The 20,965-nt window shown below is 42.2% G+C and overlaps 1 protein-coding gene across 3 annotated transcripts in view; it reads left to right on the top strand.

Moving 5' to 3' along the window:
• Positions 1–20,965, top strand: part of RFX1 (regulatory factor X1) — a 1,726,663-nt gene that overhangs the window by 1,146,462 nt on the left and 559,236 nt on the right. For all 3 annotated transcript variants that reach the window (XM_044057089.1, XM_044057092.1, XM_044057093.1), the window contains exon 12: positions 15,154–15,272. In XM_044057089.1, the coding sequence (XP_043913024.1) occupies positions 15,154–15,272 (119 nt within the window). The remainder of the gene's footprint in view (positions 1–15,153; positions 15,273–20,965) is intronic.

The following is a 20,965-nucleotide window of genomic DNA, read 5'->3' as shown; positions in this document are numbered from 1 at the left end:
AAGGGTCAGATCTACAAAGTTTTTGGGGGTGCACATTTCGGAGGATCTGTCTTGGACTGTGAACACTGAACATTTGGTGAAAAAAAACACACCAACATCCAGGAGCAGCCTTAGGTCAACTGGAGCTCTAGGCAAAAGGGCTCTACGGCGGCTCCCCACCACACCACCCGGTGTCCCATCCTGGTCTACCTTCACCATCCAATTACTGGAAAAGCGCCCCTGCTAGTGCGGCGCCCTAGTTGGCCTAAGGCTGGCTATGCCAACGTCTCCACTTTCTCAGAAGGCACAAAAATGCAAAGCTCCCACCTACTGTTCTCACCACATTCTACAGAGGAGCAGTTGAGAGCATCTCACTAGTAGCCTCACAGTTTGGTTTGGGAACAGTACAATAGCAGAAAGAAAGAAGCTACAGAGAGTGGTGTGAGTTGCCAAAACATCATGGGCACCAACTTACCATCAATCCAGGATCTCTTCACAGCAAGAAGCATTAAATGTGCATCCAAAATAATTCATGACCCCTTCACCCTGCAAACAGCTGGTTTACGCATCTGTCTTTGGACAGGAGATATAGTATCCACTGCAGGACCACCAGATACTTAAACAGCTTCTACCCAACAGTATTGAGACTTACAAACTCTGATACCAGGCACCGATTATTTAGACAGTAATCATTCACAATACGTAGCTCAGCTGAAAAGTGTACAGTATCTTTTTTCTACTCTTTGATGTAACAATATATTTTCTTATTCATGTGCAGTTGCCTGCTGTTTGTCTGATGCAGACAAACAAAGGAGGACAAGCGTAACATGTGCGATCCTGCTCTGTCATGCTGCTATGTACAGTATTCTTCATATGACTGTCGGGGGGGGGGGGGTATTTTTCCTGTTGTTATTGGTTTATTTATCCTTCTGGGGTCTGCTGTTGAAAATCTGTTAAAGACTGTAATGTTGTAATCTTGTTCTTGTTATCCTTGCTCCTCATGTGCTCTCTGCTGAGCTGATGCTCGGAATCTCATTTAGGCTGTGCTTCTGGAGTCCTAAATGACAATACAGGTTACTTTGACTTTGCTTTTTTGGAAACCTGGATCCATTTTCTGTGGATACTCCTTTGGTTCTCTCTTATCTGTGTGAGTTGCTCAATGCCGGGTTGGTTTATTCTTCTGTTAAGGCCCACTTATCAGCGACTCTGCTTCTCTGCCTTTATCTCCTCCTTTAGCGTCTACATTTGAGGCTAAACAGTTCCTAAAGTCATTCTTCTTCCTATTAGGCCTCCCAGGAAGCCTGATGTTCTTCGTGTTTCACTGTTGCAGTCATAACTGTAGGGTACTCCTGCCGGCAGGCAGCCCGAGGTCGGCCAGAATATCAAAGTCTGGGTCCGGCGTTGGCTGTATCAGCTAGTACCCTGACGTCAGAGCACATGGGTATAAAGCTGACAGCCGACGCCATCTTCTCCAGTCTTTCTTGCCGTGCGGTGCAAAGCAGTTCGCTAGTTGTTGGTTGGCGTTTTCAAGACAACGTGGTGTGATTGTCGTTGGTCCGAAGTTTTCTACTTCTCTTCTCAAAGCTAAGTACCCCGTTGGGGAAACTTTTTTCTTGCTCCTCCGATGTCAGAAAAAGTTAATAATTGTGTATCGTGCGGAAAACAAATACCTCATAAAGATTTCCACTCTTACTGTCTACCTTGCTTAGGCCCTGACCACGTTTCTTGTTGTCGGTTCTGTGCCAGGTTTAATTCTCGCACTATCAAACGTAGGTACGATTGGGCCTTGAATTACTTCGGTAGACGATTTAATTATAGGATGTCGTCAGATACTTTACTGAATACCAGATTACAGAAGAAACGCAAAGACAAGGACAGGCCTCCGAGGTCCAAACAGGATACTTTGCAGCCGGAGCCAGCTTCGGGTTCGGCGGTCGTCAGTGAGGCGCTTTTGCAGCCCCTGTCGTCCGCCACTTCAGAACCGATGGCCGACACGAACTCACATGGTGAGCCAACTAGGCCTAGTAATTTGTCTGCTGCAGGACCTTCGGATGTCGCTCCTTCAGATGGGTCCGGAACCGCTGTGCAGGTACCGGCTTCTGAGGGGGTCTTCAGGCCTTCACACATTACTATTTCCACAAAGACAAAAGCTAAGTCAAAGACTCCTGTTAAACCCAGACTTTCTGCTCAAGCTTCTTCGGATTCAGCAGCAATTACTTCGGATGGCTGAGGATTTATTAACTATGATTAGGGGCTCTCACCCTCCTCCTGAGAAAAGGCCTAGACAGGATATCCCTTATGATTCCTCTGATCAGGCTTCTGTATCTTCTGTTTCTTCCTCTGATCAGGATTACTCTTTTCCTCCTTATGAGGATTCGGATGCAGAGGATTCTGTTCCCTCTGCCTCCCCCCCTGAAGATTTCTCTTTTGGGAAAGCCTTGCATGAAATGAGGGAGCATTTTCATTGGGAAGGTCAGTATTATTCTGCTTCCAAAAAGAGACTTGGGGAATTTCTTCTTCTCCCTCAGCACAGGCCTTTGGCTATTCCTCCTGTACGTGACACTGTACGTGACATTGTGGATGATGCCTTCTCTGAAGCTAACTTGAATCCTGATTCCATGCCGCCTGCTCCTTCTAAGCCTGATAGATTTTACAGGGTCCCTGATTCCCATCAATTCTTATTTAAGAACCCTTCTGCTGATCCTGAAACTATTTCGCAGGGTTCCAAGGCTGCTAAGACCGCCTCCTCTAAGAATCCTATCCCCTCTGAAAAGGATTCTCGTGCCTTGGACAGGTGGGGCAAAAAGGTTTATACTTCAGCTACCCTTTCTATTAGGGCTTTAAATTGCCAGTTTCACATGTTTAAGTATCAACAGTTTCTTTTATCTGTTTTAAAAGAGAGGCTTTCTACCTTTCCTGTATGTGCTGAGGACAAGGAATTACAGGATGTGTTGCATGCAACTGAGCAAGTTAGCAAACATAGTTTACATTGTGGTTTTGATGCCTTAGAGGCTTCTTGCAGGGCGGCTGCCTCTGGTACTGTTATCAGGAGACATGCTTGGCTTCGTGAGCAGAATTTACCTGAACAAGTTAAGGCTAAATTGCTAGATGCTCCTGTTCAGCATGATGTCTTATTTGGATCTAAGGCTGAGGAGGTTATTAAAAAGATGGAAGAAAAAGCTAAGTCTATGCAGACTGTAAAAGATTTTTTGCAAGTGCAGCCTTCTAGATTTTCCAGAAATTGGCCCTCCAAAAATTGGTCTTTTCCCACTTCTGACAGGCCTCAAAGGGGAAGATATAGATGCTCCAGAGGTTGGGCGCAGGCTCAGGCCTCTTACAGGTCTAGACAGTGGACTGCTTCTTCACCCAGAAGGGGAGAAGACAGACCTCAAACCCAAAGAAAGCAGACCCAATGACTCCCTCTGTTGGGCTTCAGGTCCTCCTTTCCTGGATGCCCCTCTCGGAGGAAAACTTTCTCTTTTTTACCAAAATTGGACTCACATTACCCAGGACAAATGGGTGTTAGACGTGATTTTGAAAGGCTACAAATTCCACTTTCACACTCTGCCAAGGCCTTCCGGCTGGCCAGATCTGCCAAAACATCAATGGACAGAGGCCTTAAATCAAGTGGACGCTTTATTAGCCTTAAGAGCCATAGAACTACTGCGCCCAGAGATTTTACCAAATGCCTGGCTCCAGTAGTAGCTTACTGCAGACTTCAGGGGATTCAGATTTACCCCTATCTGGACGACTGTCTAATTCAGGCAGACAGCAAAGACCTTCTACTTCAACACCTGCATTTTGTTCAATGTCTTCTCCTACTACTGGGATTCTCAGTGAACACAAAAAAGTCACATTTGATTCCTTCTCAGTGAATGACCTTCTTGGGAGCTCTTTTGGACACAAGTTTACAGAAAGCCTTCCTCACTCCAGAAAAACAGTTACAGCTGGCTTCAATCTTCAAGACCTTGGCAACATTGACTCAGCTCACTGCAAGGAAATTCATGCAGGCTTTGGGCTACATGGCCTCTTGCATCCTGTTGATTCCAAATGCGAGGCTTCACATGAGGAAACTTCAATGGTACCTAAAGAGTGTATGATCTCAGCATTGCCACAGTCTGGATACAATGATTCCACTGATTCCCTGCCTCCAGAAGGAATTCCTTTGGTGGTCCAGGGCGTGTGTTTTGAACGAAGGGAAGCCCTTTCATCTCCCTCAGCCTACTCAGATCATAACCACGGACACCTCGGATTATGCATGGGGAGCTCATTTTCTAGACAAATGCCAACAGGGTTCTTGGACAAACAAACACCTTCTATGGCACATCAACTTGAAAGAAATGTTAGCAGTCCAAAATGCTCTTCTAGCCTTCCAGACTCTTTTGAAGCCAGGACCTCTGCTAATTCGAACAGACAATACCACAGTCATGTGGTACATAAACAAACAAGGGGGCTCTCACTCTTACCCCCTTTGCAGACTTGCCATGACCTTATGGGACACAGCCCTAAATTTGAATCTGGATCTTCAGGCACAGTTCATTCCAGGAAAACAAAATCTCTTAGCAGACAGCCTAAGCAGAAACATTTTGGATCCTCACGAATGGATGTTGGACCCCAACTTATTCAGCAAGATAACTGCAGTTTGGGGCTGTCCTCAGATAGATCTGTTTGCATCCCATCTCAACCATCAGTTGCCTCTCTTTTGCACCAGGTCCTTCCACAAGACAGCTTGGAAAGTGGATGCCCTGTCCTTCAGCTGGAGGAATCTTTCGGGATATGCCTTCCCTCCTCTTCCTCTTCTGCCTCAGGTATTGCTAAAGATAAAGCTAGACAAACCCAGACTGATCATTTTGATAGCTCCAAATTGGCCTCGTCAGTTTTGGTACCCTACTCTACTGCACCTTTGCTTGGAACCTCCTTGGAGTCTTCCTCTGACCCATTCTCTACTGTCCCAGCATCAGGGTCAGGTATTTCACTATCAAATCAAGACTCTCTGCCTGGCAGCTTGGCTCATCAAAGGCAATTGATTCCTTCTTCTCTTCCTAAACAAGTTTTGGATGTTCTTTTGGAAGCTAGGCGTCCTAGTACAAGGAAATCTTATGCTTCTAAATGGAAAAGATTTTGTATTTGGATGCAGGATCGTGGCTCTGATCCTTTGATACCTGATATTTCATCTGTTTTACTTTATCTCTCAGACCTTTTGATTAAAGGTCTTTCATTTTCTTCCATTAAAATTCATGCTTCTGCTATTTCGGTACATTTCAATTGTGATCCTCCCATTTTTTCCCACCAGTTGGTTAGACAATTTCTGAGAGGAGCTAAGAATTTAAAACCTCCTAGAACTCCTCCTGTCCCTCCTTGGGATCTCAACTATGTCTTGGAAAAGCTTACTTTGCCTCCTTTTGAGCCTGCTGCCTCTGTGGACATTAAGTTCTTATCCTGGAAGACAGCTATCTTGTTGGCCTTGACTTCTGCCAGAAGGGTGTCTGAGTTACAAGCCCTCATGGCCGTGGAACCATACCTCATCTTCCATCAGGACAGAGTTTCCTTGAGGACCAATCCTACTTTTATGCCTAAGGTAGTTTCTAAAGTGGCTCTAAATCAGACTATTCACCTTCCTACCTTTTTTCCAAAACCCCAAAATAAGGGGGAAAGGATTTTGCATTCATTGGATGTACACAGGCAACTACGTTTTTACCTGGACAAAACTAAAAGTTTCAGAAAATCAGATCAATTGCTCATTTCATTTGCTTCCAGTTCTCTAGGTAAAGCTATTTCTAAGCAAACTATTTCCAAATGGATTGCTCATGGAATAAGATATTGTTACTCTCTTTATGGAAAACAGATTCCAGGTACCGTCAGGACTCATTCTACTAGAGCAGCTGCCACTTCAGCAGCCTTTCTCAGAGGAGTTCCTACCAAGGACATTCTGGAGGCTGCCACTTGGAGCTCTGTGCATACTTTTTCCAAGCACTATAACCTCCCTTTGTACTCTAAGTCTAGGGCAGGCTTTGCCTCTGCTGTCTTGCAGGGTCTTTTAGCTGCTCCTTCTTCTTCATAACCTCCTCCCGTGTTCTCTGCTTTGGGATTCTACCCTACAGTTATTACTGCAATAGTAAAACACGAAGAACATAGTACAGTTGTGTATACCTACCATAAATGTAGATGTTCGAGTGTCTTCACTGTTGCAGTCGGTGTTTCCCTCCCTCCAGACCCCTCTTGTTTCTATTTGTTTACTGTGTTTCCTTTTCCACTACCTTTCTGGTGTATTTGTGTTTCCCTTGGGACACCTTTTGGTTTTATGGGGGCTTCTGACATCAGGGGCAAGAAAGGCTGGAGAAGATGGCGTCGGCTGTCAGCTTTATACCCATGCGCTCTGACGTCAGGGTACTAGCTGATACAGCTGACGCCGGACCCAGACTTTGATATTCTGGCTGACCTCGGGCTGCCTGCCGGCAGGAGTACCCTACAGTTATGACTGCAACAGTGAAGACACTCGAACATCTACATTTATGGTAGGTATACACAACTGTACTTTCCTCCTCCTTGGGATCTTAATTTTGTTTTGGAAAAATAGATTGAGGATCCTTTTGAGCCTGCTGCTTCAGCTTCCTTGCAACACTGCTCTTGAAAGACTGTACTTTTGTTAGCCCTTATTTCTACCAGATGAATGTCTGAGCTTCAAGCCCTTACGGCTTGTCCTCCTTTTTTGGTGTTTCATAAGGACAGGGTGTCCTTGCATACTAATCATTCTTTTGTGCCCAAGGTGATGAATGAGTTATCGCTTAATCAGTCTATTAATTTGTACACTTTTTTCCCTACTCCACAATCTGCTAGTGAGAGGGTGTTGCACACGGATGTGCATAGACAACTCAGATTTTATTTGGATAAGAATAGAACTATTATAAAATCTGATCAGCTCTTTGTTTCCTTTCATCCTAGGTCCTTAAGATTGGCTTTATCCAAGCAAACTACTATTTCTTGGATCTCAAAAGCTATTTGTTTTTGTTATTCCTTTCATGGTAAGAGCCTTCCTTATTCTGTTAAGGATTATTCTACTAGAGCTGTGGCTTCTTCTGGTGCTTTTTTTCAAGGGTTTGGATGCTAAATTTATTCTGGAGGCAGCTACCTGGACTTCTGTGCATACATTTACCAAGCACTACAAGTTCGATGGAATCTCTAGAGCTAGAGCTGGTTTTGCTAGGGCTATACTTCATGGCTTTCTAGAGGGCTCTGCTGGTCTTTCCTCCTCCTAAGTTTCTTCTTGAGCTTTGGCACCCTCCCTAGTGTAAAGAATACTGCAACAATGAAATGGAAGGACATAGTATAATTGTGTAAAATCTTACTATAATGGTAGATGTCCTTCTGTTCACTGTTGCAGTATTCACTCCCTCCTTCCTCCCCCAGTCCATTTCTCTTCTGGATGTACTGATTACCTCGCCTTTCCTTGGATTGGCGTTCCTACTGAGGCTTTCATTTCTGAGGATGGTACGTGCAGACGTCACCTTTATTCCCTATGGTACGCAAGCAGCATATTTGTGATGTATGGTGTACCTTAAAGCAACCTAAAGTGTTTGGTACACTGGCTGGACATTAGGCCGCCCTTGGCAGGAGATTCTAATGTAATGAATAGCTGGCTTCCATTGTAATAATTTCTTCTGGGACTCCTGTTTTACCTTACTTTTTGCTTTTAGAGTGTGCCATTTCTGTCAGTAGTGATTGGAGAGAGTATGAAATATTCAGTGTACGTAATTTCATCTAAAATTCAAAATATCTAAACTTTAACCCAGCTTAGCTCAAAAGAAAAAGAAAAAACGTTCCTCTCCATACCACAATGGAATGGGCTTCACCTCCACTTACCCCCAAACTCTGTAACAACTCCATGGGCACACTACAGTGGAAGAATGGGAAAAAACAGACGTGCACCACCAGCTCGCACAATCCAACCCTACTCATAAAGCAAAGTGCAGTATTTTTGTACATCTGTGAGAATACTCATAAATGTTTGTTATTATCAGAGTTACAACTTATAAAATGTACTGAAGACTAGCATTACATCATGTTTTTCAACCACTTCTGATTAGGTAGTGACAGATTCCTTATATTACACACATGTGAACATAAACACATACATTTATATAAAGAGCACGCACTGGATATGCAGATTACATGAAAGAAGTTATAAAATGAAATTATGATGAAGGCTTGTGTATGTAGAATCTTGGGTGCTGCTTACCAAGTATCTGTGAATGTCACATGTTAGTGTTGGCAGCTGATACCAATACCATCTTACTAGGATTACTGTATGATTAATATGAATATGGATCTGAAGGAAGAGGAATGAGGAAAGAAATTACTGGGCTGGGTAAGGTATTGGGTGTGCAGGTGTTGTTGGTATTAATCAAGCGCTTCTGAGCAGCAGTATTGTCAGGAGTTGTGCAGGAAGAGTTTTATGATGTGTTCGAAACATTTGGCGGCAGATAGGTTGAGAACTTCACATTCTTGTTGTGTCCTAGGCATATCGTAAGTCACCATTATAATTATGTGATCGCTTTTGTCAGGAATTGCTCTCATATGAGCAGACTGTGTGAGCGAGGTATATCAGAGAAGGCAAATGTTGACAGATGGACATGTTTGTTGATGGCAGAGGATTTTGTGTGCAGTTTTTAATTGTTTTAAGTGTAGGGAGATTGGGGAAGTTAAATCAGTTTAGCTGCTTGAGGACTTTGTGGTGGTGTGTTTTATTGGAAAGATGGGTGGCAAACTTTACAGTTTTATTGTATGATTAATACCACAAACTGAATACCCACAGGGTACAGAACTAATAAGAAACAAAAAAAGAACCACGTCGAAAGCACAAGGCAGAAGTTTGAAGTTTTAATCCAAATGCATCCAAATTCACTTGCTAAACGCTTTCACCATTACAAATGGCTTCTTCAGAGTAAGTGAAAATCACCCATACCATACATTAAATACCCAAACAATTAATCAAACATCCAATAAAATCAATTAGACAGTTGAATAATTGCTAACCAAATGTAAACACTGAATGTGTCCACGCACTGTAAAGAATACTAATGCCTAAACTAGCTGGTGAAAGTAATGTCTGAAACATTTTATCTACAGTATATAAACTTACATCTTTCAATCAAACAAAACTCACATGAAAAAAATATGTATATATTAATAATGAATGCACAAGAATAAAAATATATAAAATATTAATGGCAGACTGAATAAAGCATATAGTGGTATAAAGATACCTTATAATCACCTGTTTATGCCAGATTCTATTAGCCCTGTCTTTTAAAACCGGTTTTAGAGAAATATATTCATTCAAACCTGGTGAGGTTGTTGCATCCAGGATTATTTGCCATTTAAATTCCAATAATTCTACCTTCAACCCATCACCTCCTCTTTAAAAACATGTCACTCTTATCAATCACAAAGAAAATAAATTTCTTAAAATCAACACAGTGTGTGCTATGCATATATAATGCATTGTGTGTGTCCTTATTTTTTTATAGCCCTCTGGTGTTCTGCAATCCTATCTTTTAACCTACAGACAGTTTTGCCCACGTAGAATGCCTCGCAACTAACACAGGTGGCAATGTATATCAACTTCTGTGTGTTGCAACTACACCTACCAGGGCACCCTATGGTCTTATTATAACTGGACACCATACATATGGTCCTTCATTAATGAACCTGCAAAATTTACAGGTTCCACACTTATACATCCTGGAACACTTATAAGTAATTCTGTTTCCCTCCAAGATTTCTTTAATATTCTTTCCCCTAGAATATATTACTTTGGGGAAATTTCCTAAATCTTTCTTCATGGTTTCATTGAATACTGTGTCCCATGTTTTAGTCACTACTTCAACAACACCACTCATTTGACTATTGTATTTCAAAATTAATGCCTTGCCTTTTAAGGACACACACAATGCATTATATACGCATAGCACACACTGTGTTGATTTTAAGAAATGTATTTTCTTTGTGATTGATAGAGTGACATGTTTTGAAAGAGGAGGTGATGAAGGGTTGAAGGTAGAATTATTGGAATATAAATGGCAAATAATCCTGGATGCAACAACCTCACCAGGTTTGAATGAATATATTTCTCTAAAACCGGTTTTAAAAGATAGGGCTAATAGAATCTGGCATAAACAGGTGATTATAAGGTATCTTTATACCCCTATATGCTTTATTCAGTTTGCTACTAACAACATTAATATTTTATATATTTTTATTCTTCTGTATTCATTATTAATATATATATATATATTCATGTGAGTTTTGTTTGATTGAGAGATGTAAGTTTATATACTGTAGATAAAATGTTTCACACATTCGTTTCACCAGCTAGTTTAGGCATTAGTATTCTTTACAGTGTGTGGACACATTCAGTGTTTACATTTGATTAGCAATTATTCAATTGTCTAATTGATTTTATTGGATGTTTGATTAATTGTTTGGGTATTTAATGTATGGTATGGATGATTTTCACTTACTCTGAAGAAGCCATTTGTAATGGTGAAAGTGCTTGGCAAGTGAATTTGGATGCATTTGGATTAAAACTTCAAACTTCTGCCTTGTGCATTGGACGTGGTTTTTTTTTTTGTTTTTTATTGTATGATTCCCCAAATTACGGGAGCTGGATTAATTGCAGGTTGGTGAAAACTGGGGAGGTGTATATCAGGGGATGTAGAACACAGGCTGTTGCAATAGCTGTTCAGGCTTAGTCATCCAAGGATCTCTTGTATCTGTAGAGCATTTGTAACTTTTGGTTAGTTTTTAGGGTTTCTTAATGAATGTATAGGTGAGGTGCTTATCAATGGTAGCTCTAAGTAAATTAGTGTCATGAACTAGGCTAATTGTTGTGGAGTCAAATGAAAGATGGGACTGTGGGTAGTGTGAAGTTGACTTAGACTTGGGGGCAAAAAGCTTAAGATTAGTTTTTTGGAGTTTAGGATCAAGTTCGATTTTTGCAGCCAGGACTCAGTAGTTGAGGAGTGTTGTGTGGCTTTTTGTAGTTCAGAGATAGATAGAGCAGAGCATATAATGACAGGGTCATCTGGATATTGGATGAGGGAAGCATTGTTTAGTACATTAGACAGGTACACTAATGAAATATGTTGAAGAGGAGCGGGCCAAGAATAGATATTTGTGGGACACAACAGCAATGCAGCAGGGGAAAACAAGTAGCAATATAACAAACAGAAAGGTACTGGAATGTCACTTTAAACAGGCAAATGATAAGCAGAATATAAAACTCTAGCAGCAAAACTGAAATTCAAGCATTTGCACCCACCCAGCTTCTTTTATTCATGACTCTGAGAAGCATGGAATGCCCTAAGTAATGAGAAGTGAGCTTTTCATCAAAAAGGAAAGAAAAACTGCTTTTATTTCACTGCACATTAGCAAGTCAATTGGCATCAGAAGTACTCAGTGCAAGGATCAAAACCAACATCAACAGAATTGTTTAGAAGGACAGGTATACGTAGCTGAAGATACTGCTGCTCTGAGCAGAGTGTCCATCCATGTAAAACAAATTTCTGTCCATATTCAAATGCAACTTGGGGCTATGGATGGCTAGCAGAAAAGTTACCTTAGGACTACCCTCTGTACTTCCAATGGACAGAGGCAGCTCCTAAATGCGTTATTGTGGGTCCCCTCAGATTATCAAACTATGATTCCAGTTATTCTCAGTAGGGATGATCTGTAATTGTCAACCATGGGAGTGGTGAGGCCAAATAGGATAGTTTATTTTGAGTACAAAAAGGGAAGTTGGCTAGGCTTAAAATGTCCAACAAAGCACCTAGCCTGGTACTTACCTATGAACCTGTGACACTAGCAGGGATAAGGAGGAAGGTAGATGAAGCCCTTTGCCATTTTACACTTTGTGTTCTGTGGTGCAGGTATGTGCCAGAGGACATCTTTGTTTGAGAAGCCTGTTTTGGAAACTGCCAGTAGAAGTAAGGAGTAAGAGAGCATGTGAAAAGGGTTTGAGAGGTCGAAGAATAGTGACAAGACAAGGAGATGGTTTCTGTGCAATCTATTGGATTCCGGAAGGAACGCAAAGTAGTACTGCTGTGTGAGAGGGACACAAACCATGCAGGGATGCACTCAGCATCTTTTGGTTGCAGTAAAAAGCTAGCAATTCAGAGTAGATACATTGCTTTAGTCATTTTGAGATTGCTGTAGGTCTGAAGTAAGTAATATCAGAGGAGAGGCTGCATTTTGTGAAGTGGCAAGTTGAAAGATTGTTTCCCTGGTAGTAAAAAATAGGATTCATGGATAAATCTTTTGATCAGTATGCAAATGGGGTACATCAGGGTGTCAGTTGCTAGTTTTAAGTATTCCATGGGTAAGTCGCCTGTTGTCTGGAGCACTGGTATTGACACTGTTTCTTGAGGTGTTGTTTGAGGGTGTTGGTGGGTACAGGTTTGCTAAAGAGTTGGTATTATGTGGTGAGGACTTAGGAGGGGGTTCTGTACTGGAGTTGGCATTTGGCAGAGAGAGTTGAAGGTTCAAGCTACATTGAAGTCAGATTCTGTAAGAAAAGGATTAGGTTAGTTTAAAGGATTTGGAGTTTTTTTCTCATAGATGAAGCAGACCTTTACTTGGGCTTTTTGTTTTGCTGTGAAGGAAGCGGTAGTGCTGGTAATTGTATTTCCACCTGTGTTTTTGCCATGTGACCTATACTTTGTCGCATTGAAGCATTAATTGCTTTTTTGGCAGATTGAGCCGAGGGGCTGGGGATGCTTTGACTCTTGTGCCTACGTGGGCATGGAAGTTCAGAATGCTTAACAAATTGTTATTAAAGTGGAAAACAACTTCATTGTGAGGGGGAAGCTTTAGAATGTTCCAATTGTAAGCTTGAAGAGATGAGAGGAAGGTATCTTTGTTTTAATTTAGAAAGTTTCCTGATAGATTTGTAGATTGCAAGCCTCCTGTCATTGGATAGTGAGTATAGGTTAAATGTTGGATTGTGGTTATTAAATTAATCTGGTAGGACATCAGTGTAATATTATTGGGATTAGAAGCTGGGATCTAGTCTACTGTGGCTGAAGAGGCCGTGGATCAGTTCTAGCTGTTCTGTCTGGTGGCAGAATTAATTAACTGAGTGTGTGGTTACAGATTTGTACAACTTGCGTGTGAGGGCCTGGGTGTTCCATGTGTATGTCTGTGGTATTAATTGCTGAGAGAACGGCCTTATGCCCTACATCACCTTGTACATAAGTTTGAGCATTTTTTTCTAATTCCTTTTTTTCTCTGTTTGCCCGCCAACAATCATCTCCCCTTTCCAATAATTTTCAAGCCCGTTCATTCAGTGTGTGCATGTGGGGACTAAAGGCAGACTCTCTCAAAGACAATTACTAGAGGTGAGAGCTGACCAAAGTGATGGGCATCATCCAGACAACCACAAACGTTGTTGCCCTGCACTGCATCTCCCATCTCCCTTCATCTTCTTCCGGGTCAAAGTGGGGCCTCTCACATTAATCAATACAGGGTCTTCCTTTAATCCTCACATGCACACACATACCAGGCTGCCTGCATTTAAAGGCAGACCTTCACACTTCCCAGAGTCAGTGTTGAAGGAATTCCTGACCACCATCACCCATGTCAGCAGAAATCTGGGATGCTGTGATAATACTGCCCCAATGGCTTACCGCCATCACCCATGTCAGCAGAAATCTGGGATGCTGTGATAATACTGCCCCAATGGCTTACCGCCATCACCCATGTCAGCAGAAATCTGGGATGCTGTGATAATACTGCCCCAATGGCTTACCGCCATCACCCATGTCAGCAGAAATCTGGGATGCTGTGATAATACTGCCCCAATGGCTTACCGCCATCACCCATGTCAGCAGAAATCTGGGATGCTGTGATAATACTGCCCCAATGGCTTACCGCCATCACCCATGTTAGCAGAAATCTGGGATGCTGTGATAATACTGCCCTAATGGCTTACCGCCATCACCCATGTCAGCAGAAATCTGGGATGCTGTGATAATACTGCCCCAATGCTTGATTGTGCTTTTACACACAAGGTGAAATGAGTTACAGTGCACGTGCATAGCTTTATGGCTGTGAACATCTGTGCCTGTCCTGACACACACTCTGATATTTGCCTGTGCTGTTTGACAGCTGTGCAGTGGGCAAAGCTACCTTCCCTTCCCCTAGAATGGCAAGCCAGTGATGGCCTTCCTTTCTGGCTGACTGTCCAGCACCAAAGTCACTGTCCTAAGTCAGCTGGGCTGCAGTCAGGGCATTATTCTTGTATGCCGTGGAGCTGGCCACTAATACGTTTGAGTATTAGTTATGTGTATGAACTTGCAACCTTCTGTGGACAAGTACAACAAAGAGCTTTTAACAAGCACACAAACATCCTGCCAGTTTGTTTGTTTTTTTCATCTGCATTTCAAGTGCTGATTTCCTAAGCACTTTACAAAACCAGAAACTCAAAACAGGTTTTCATAAATATTAAATTATCATTATTGTAAGGCTGCCTTCTTGATTTACTGTACCAAATTGTATTTATTTATTTATTTTACATTTGTTTACCGGGATAGTCCAACTGGACACACGTCCATTTACAGTGGAGGCCCGGGGAGAAAAGCTCCACGTTCAGTGCAGAAAAACAAATAGTTGTACAATATGATCATGTATACAGAAGCAAAAAAATACAACTTTTGATACAAAAAAAAAACAAAATTAGACACTAGATAAAAATACAACTTTTGATACAGAAACAGAAATTGACACTAGATAAGCATAATAACTAACTATAGAGACAAACTGACTACTTAGAAATTAATTAGTGTAAGTTTAGCATGAGCTAGTATAACTATTAGAAACTTGAACAGAAAATAAATAAGTGAATGTAAAGCATTATAACATGATAATTACCTCTGCGTGAGTAGCAGCATTCCTGCAACCATGTGCTTTAACTTGTCTGTTGAGTAGTTCATCTGCACTTTTTGCAGCTTCTATGCAAAGCTGAGACTGTACTTAGGTCCACCATTATGAAGCCATTCTTTTCATGCCTTTTGTTGCTTTGTTTAGTCACAAAGGAGAAGACAGTGTTGTGTGTCTGAACTGTGTATTTGTGAGTCCCTGAACTAGGCTGTTTTTCATGTGCTCCTTCTTTCCTGGTAGGCTGAAGCCAGTTCAGAAAGTGGAAGGGATGACTAATGGGACGTCTGTGACTAGCCAGCAGCAGGCATCAGGGTTGTCGGATATCAGTGCCCAAGTGCAGCAGTACCAACAGTTCCTTGGTAAGTGTTTTAGCCTCTTCTGGCAGATTCTAAAGGAAGTACGACGGTATTTGTTCATGCCCTAGTTATTGGGGTGTTGTACGCTCCGGTAAACGTTGTCTGCCTTCCTTAACTTAATCCTAACTGTAAAAATAACGTGCAGCTGTAAAAATGTGTGTACACCTCATTTTTCAACAATGCTTTCTTTGAACAGTTTTTTATCAGTCACTGTCCCATCTCCTGTAGTCACACATTGCTGTTTTACATTTTAGATTCCATATTATTAGTGGTGCCATGTCAGATCTAGTGACATCCTTTCTGAGTCTGTTTCACAGAAATAGTGGTCCCCTACAGAATGCGGAACATGGAATGATGTATTCCTGATAGATACAATAGTAATCCTTTACATAATCCAGAACATGGAATGATGTGTGCCTGATGGATACAGTAGTGATACCTACAGAATCAGAAACATGGAATAATCTGTGCCTACTGGATACAGTAGCGATCCTCTACAGAATCCACAACATAGAATGATGTGTGCCTGATGGATACAGTAGTGATCCCCTACAGATCCCACAATGTGGAATGCTCTGTGCTTGCTGGATACAGTAGTGATCACTTACAGAATCCTGAACATGGAATGATTTCTGCCTGCACAGTAGAGATCCCCTACAGAATCTGGAACATGGAATGCTCTGTGCCTGCTAGATACAGTAGTAATCCCCTACAGAATCCTGAACATGGAGTGTGTGATTCCATATATTCAAAGATATTGTATAGTACAGATTTTTGAGTTCCTAAGGATGTGGATAGAAGCTTCAGATGTAATGTTATCATTAAGATGGGTATCTCAAAGACTAATCCTCTTATGCATTGATTCTTCTTGCAGACACGATGAACGTTTGAATGTAATAGTATAGGTTCATAGGTGTTTACTAGGCTAACGCCTACTGGGGCCTTTTTAACCCTATCCATGCATCCCAAATGTCTGACAGGTTCTGGTACCAGTAAGCAGGCGCTTGGGAGATGAAACGTTTGCAAGCAAGAGCCTGAGAGATGAACTGTTTATAGGCTTTCTCTGTCCATTAGTGACATAGCTGCCAAATCAGAGGTGAATTTCCAGTTCTCCATCCAGTTGTCCAAGTTATTGTTGAATTGGGTTAGGGAGGAACTCTGCTTCACATGGATGGGTAGCCTGTTCCAGAGATGAGGTAGTCTCTGGGATGCACACCTCTCAGTCTAGCAGGTCCTATTTATATCACAGACAAGGTTTAAGTCTTTAGAGCGGGTAATTCTGGTGTATATTTTGCAGGTATCCAGAAGGTCCGTCAGAGTGGTGGTCCGAAGATACCATGTATACCTAGCATATCTAAAACAATAAGTGAGAAGTTCACTGAAAAATCAATCGGTAAAAACAAAATGAAAACTCCAGCAAAGCTAGAACTTCCACTGAGTGACTTCCCAAACCTCTTGTATCAGAGGCACATTGGATATATGCAAATGACCCTTATGAAAATCAGGTGTTTCAGCTAATTGGCGATTCTGAATGCCCACGACTTTTCATCATTTTAATTGATAATTTCAGGCCAATAAAGCCAAACCCCACTAGCTGTGGATATGCATATTTTGGCCTTGTTATGACCACATAAGCACAAGTAGACTGTCTGACTAAGCATAAGAAACACAGGGCTGTTATACCCAGCTGATGTCCATTATCATTAGGGTCACTGCAAAAATATCCCAAACAACAAACTAAAACAGTAAGTGAGAAGGTCACTGAAAAACCAATCAGTAAAAACAAAATGAAAACTCCAGCAAAGTTAGAACTTCCACTGAGTGATCTCCCAAACCTCTTGTATCAGAGGCACATGGGATTTATGCAAATGAGCCTTATGAAAATCAGCTGTTTCAGCTAATTGGTGATTCTGAATGCCAATTAGCTGAAACACCTGATTTTCATAAGGATCATTTGCATATATCCCATGTGCCTCTGATACAAGAGGTTTGGGAGGTCACTCAGTAGAAGTTCTAGTTTTGCTGGAGTTTTCATTTTGTTTTTAATGTATGCCTGGCATAGATTTCTCCTGGATAATGGCCTACAGGAGACAGAATACAGGGATAGAGCTTTGCGGTGGTTTGCATAGGATATGTTACTTATGCCCTGTATTCTTTTAATGAGGAACATCTGTGGACATTCCAGTCGTCAGATGTTCCTAGTTAAGTACATACTACAGGGGCTATTGTACTCAATGATAGGTCTGATGAGTGAAACAGTGACCACCTTTGACTTAGATGCCATATCTATGTTTATAAGTTTTGCAGCATAAAATGATTTCCTTACTACTGTAGACATGTGATGGTCAAATTCTAGATTAATGTTTACACGTGTTTCCAATTCCTTGACTTACTGGGTCAACTCTATAGGTAGAGTTGTCAATATGGTAGTTGTGACAATGTGAGGTACTGCTAGCTATGCCAAGAGAAGTAGGGCAGTGGATGTGTAACATATACCAGCATAGCTAGCTGGAGGAGTTCTGTAAAGAATTATATGTAATTTATATATCAAACTGATTTGTACAGATATTTGTGTTAAAAATGTATTTGTAAAATGTATTTGTGAAGCTGCTTGTGTTAAAAATGTACCAACAGTGGGTCCTGCTGGACAGAAAAGAAATACATCTCTATATCAGACTATATTGTAACTGTTGAAATGAATATATTGTAATAGTGGATATTGGAAAAGAAGTAGCCTCAGTCCAGATAACTTTGAAAAATACTGACTCCTTGAAGTCTAAACATTAGCCGAGGCGCTAGAGTGTTTTGTAATAAAACACAGGATTTATTCGACTACAGTTGTTGGTTATTTAACTTTGAAAAATAGTCTGAAATTAAATTTCCTGGTTTAGGCCATAAAGATTGTATCTTACAGATGTTCTTCGTGTTTCACTGTTGCAGTCATCACATTTGGGTTATCTCTGCCAGGATAGCCCGTGGCCAGCCCGAATACCAGAGGCTTAGTATTTCTGCGTCGGTTGCTGTCGCTTCAGAACTGACATCAGGTCGTCAGTAGTATAAAGTAAGGCACCCTACGCCATTACATCAGTCTTTCTTGCTGTGGAGTCCGAAGCAGCAGCAGTTCGCACAAGTGCTGGTCGGCCGCTACCTGAGTTTTGTCTTCCGAATTGAAGCTGAAGTCTTCTAAAGCTAAGTACCCCGTTGGGGATTCTTTCTTCTTGCACTAACCGATGTCAGAAAAAGTTAACAATTGTCTCGCCTGTGGAAAGCAAATACCACACCGAGACTTACTTTCTTACTGCTTCACTTTCTTAGGCCCAGACCACGACATCCCCTGCTGTTGTTTCTGTGCTTTGTTCAATTCCAGAACTGTATGTTGTTGGGCCCTTATTGTAGCTAGATATTTCGCTTACAGCCCACGAATTCTGATATGGCTTCGGTAAGCCATCCAAGAGCAGATCTTCCAAAGAAAGTAAAGACAGAGACAGATCGCACAGCTCCAAACCTACCGATGACGCTTCGTTAAGCTAGTCGACAGTTCTCCGGTCCTCAGTGAGGTGCTTTCACAGCCCCTGATGCCCGCTTCTGTTGATTTGCAGGCTGCTACCGAGACCCTTTCAGAGTCCGGTATACCGCAAAACTCTTCTTCGACTAAGGTTGTCTCTCCCTTGGATGGGTCTGGAGCTGCTGAGCAGGCACCGGCTTCCAAGGAAGTCCTTCGCACTACCGATTCTCAGCACAAAACGATGACTTTGTTCGTGTCTACCGTTCTTTGGAAAACTACCGAGTTTCTTAGGCCCAGGGTACAAACCACACCCAAGAAACAGACAACCCAATCTCGGGCACCTGCTCACTTGCCTCAGTCTCAAATGTTTAAAATGGCAGAAGACCTTATTATGCTGATCAGGGGAAGCCAAGCTACCCTTTCCAAAAGGAAAAGAGATCTGTCCCGTGTAGTTTTGTCTGACTACAAGTCTGATGACTCTGATGCATCTAAATATGAAGACATGCAACCTCTTTCTGCTTATGAGGATTCTGATGCAGAGAATTCCATTCCTTCAGCCTCTCCCCAGAGGACTTTTCCTTTGGGGAAACCCTTCATACGTTAAGGGAGTATTTCCAATGGGAAAGTCAGGACTATCCTCAGTCTAAAAAGAGACTCAGGGAATCTTCCACAGCACAGACCCCTGGCCATTCCCTCAGTTTTGGATGTTGTGGAGGATGTTTTCCTGGAATCCAGTTTGACTCCTGCCACACTCCCTCGTGCACCCAGAAAACCAGACAGGTATTACAGAGTCCCTGATTCACACAAATTTCTATTTAAAATCCTACTGCTGACCCTGAGATAATTTCTCAAGGGCCTAAAGGAATTAAAGCAACATGTGCTAAGAATCCCACCCCCTCAGATAGGGATTCCCGAGCACTAGACAGATGGGGTAAAAAAGTATACACCTATGCTACTCTTGCTATCAGAGTACTAAATTGCCAGTTCCATATGCTAAAATTTCAGCAACATACCCTGGAACTTCTCAAACAAAAATTGTCTTCCTTCCCTGCTTGGGCAGAATCTAAAGAGTTACAGGAGTTCATGCATTCTGCAAGTCAAGTAACTAAACACACCTTGCATTGTGGTTTTGATGATCTAGAAGCTTCTTACAGGGGAGCAGTCACCGGTTCTGTACTTAAAAGGCATGCATGGCTTAAGGAACAGCCCTTGCCAGACCATGTCAAATCTAAGTTGTTGGATGCCCCCTTTCACAAAGACAACTTATTTGGCACTAAGGCAGAAGAGGCCTTAAAAAGATGGAAGAAAAAGCAAAATCTGTTCAGACAGATTTCTTACAGGTCCAGCCACTCAGTTTCAGCAGGCATTGCCCCTCCAAGCACTGGTCATTTCCTGCTCTCACCAGGTCAGTTCAGCCCAGACCCTGTGGAAGCAGACCCCCCCAGGCAGCAGCCACAGGGAATGCAGAGATCTAAACAGTGGACTTCCTTCACTTCAAAAACAGGGAGTTCTAAGCCACCCCCTTATGGTAAGAACTCGCAATGACTCTCCTTCCCCACCCCCTCCCACTGCCCACCTTCACTTACCCCTAGGAGGAAAACTCTCCTTTCATGCAACAACCGCTGGGTTCTCAACATAGTGTCCCAGGGATACAAATTTTCTTTCCACACCCTTCCAACTCCAAAAGGGTTCCCAGATCTACCTCCAAACCAGTGGGCAGAGGCACAAAAGCAAGTCCTTTCCCTGCTCTGTATCAGAGCAATAGAGCACGTTCCTGCAGAGTAGAAAGGTCAAGGTTTCTACTCCAGACTTTTTTCTGGTGCCCAGAAAAGAGGGCACCTTGCGCCACATCCTCGATCTATCCATTCTAAACACCTTCCTGGTGATACCAAAATGCTCACCCTCCAGCAGCTGCTACCCATGCTCTCCAAGGATGCTTGGCTAGCCACCCTAGACCTAAAAGAGGCCAACCTCCACATTCCTATCAGGGAATCATGCAGAAAATATCTCAGTTTCAGGGCAGGATCTCTGCACTTTCAGTTCTTTGCACTTCCCTTTGGCTTATCTACTGCTCGCAGAGTTTTCACAAAATGTCTGGCTCCGGCCATTGCCTGTTGCAGACAAAGGAATATCCAGATTTACCCATACGTAGATGACTGCCTAATTCAGGCAGACAGCCAGGAAAAGCTGC

Source organism: Protopterus annectens, chromosome 15.part0, assembly GCF_019279795.1.
Source record: "Protopterus annectens isolate FY-2018-M chromosome 15.part0, PAN1.0, whole genome shotgun sequence".
Taxonomy (NCBI): Eukaryota; Metazoa; Chordata; order Ceratodontiformes; family Protopteridae; genus Protopterus; species Protopterus annectens.
The sequence above is the reverse complement of the archived record's forward strand: the minus strand, read 5'-3'. Positions and strand labels throughout refer to the sequence as shown.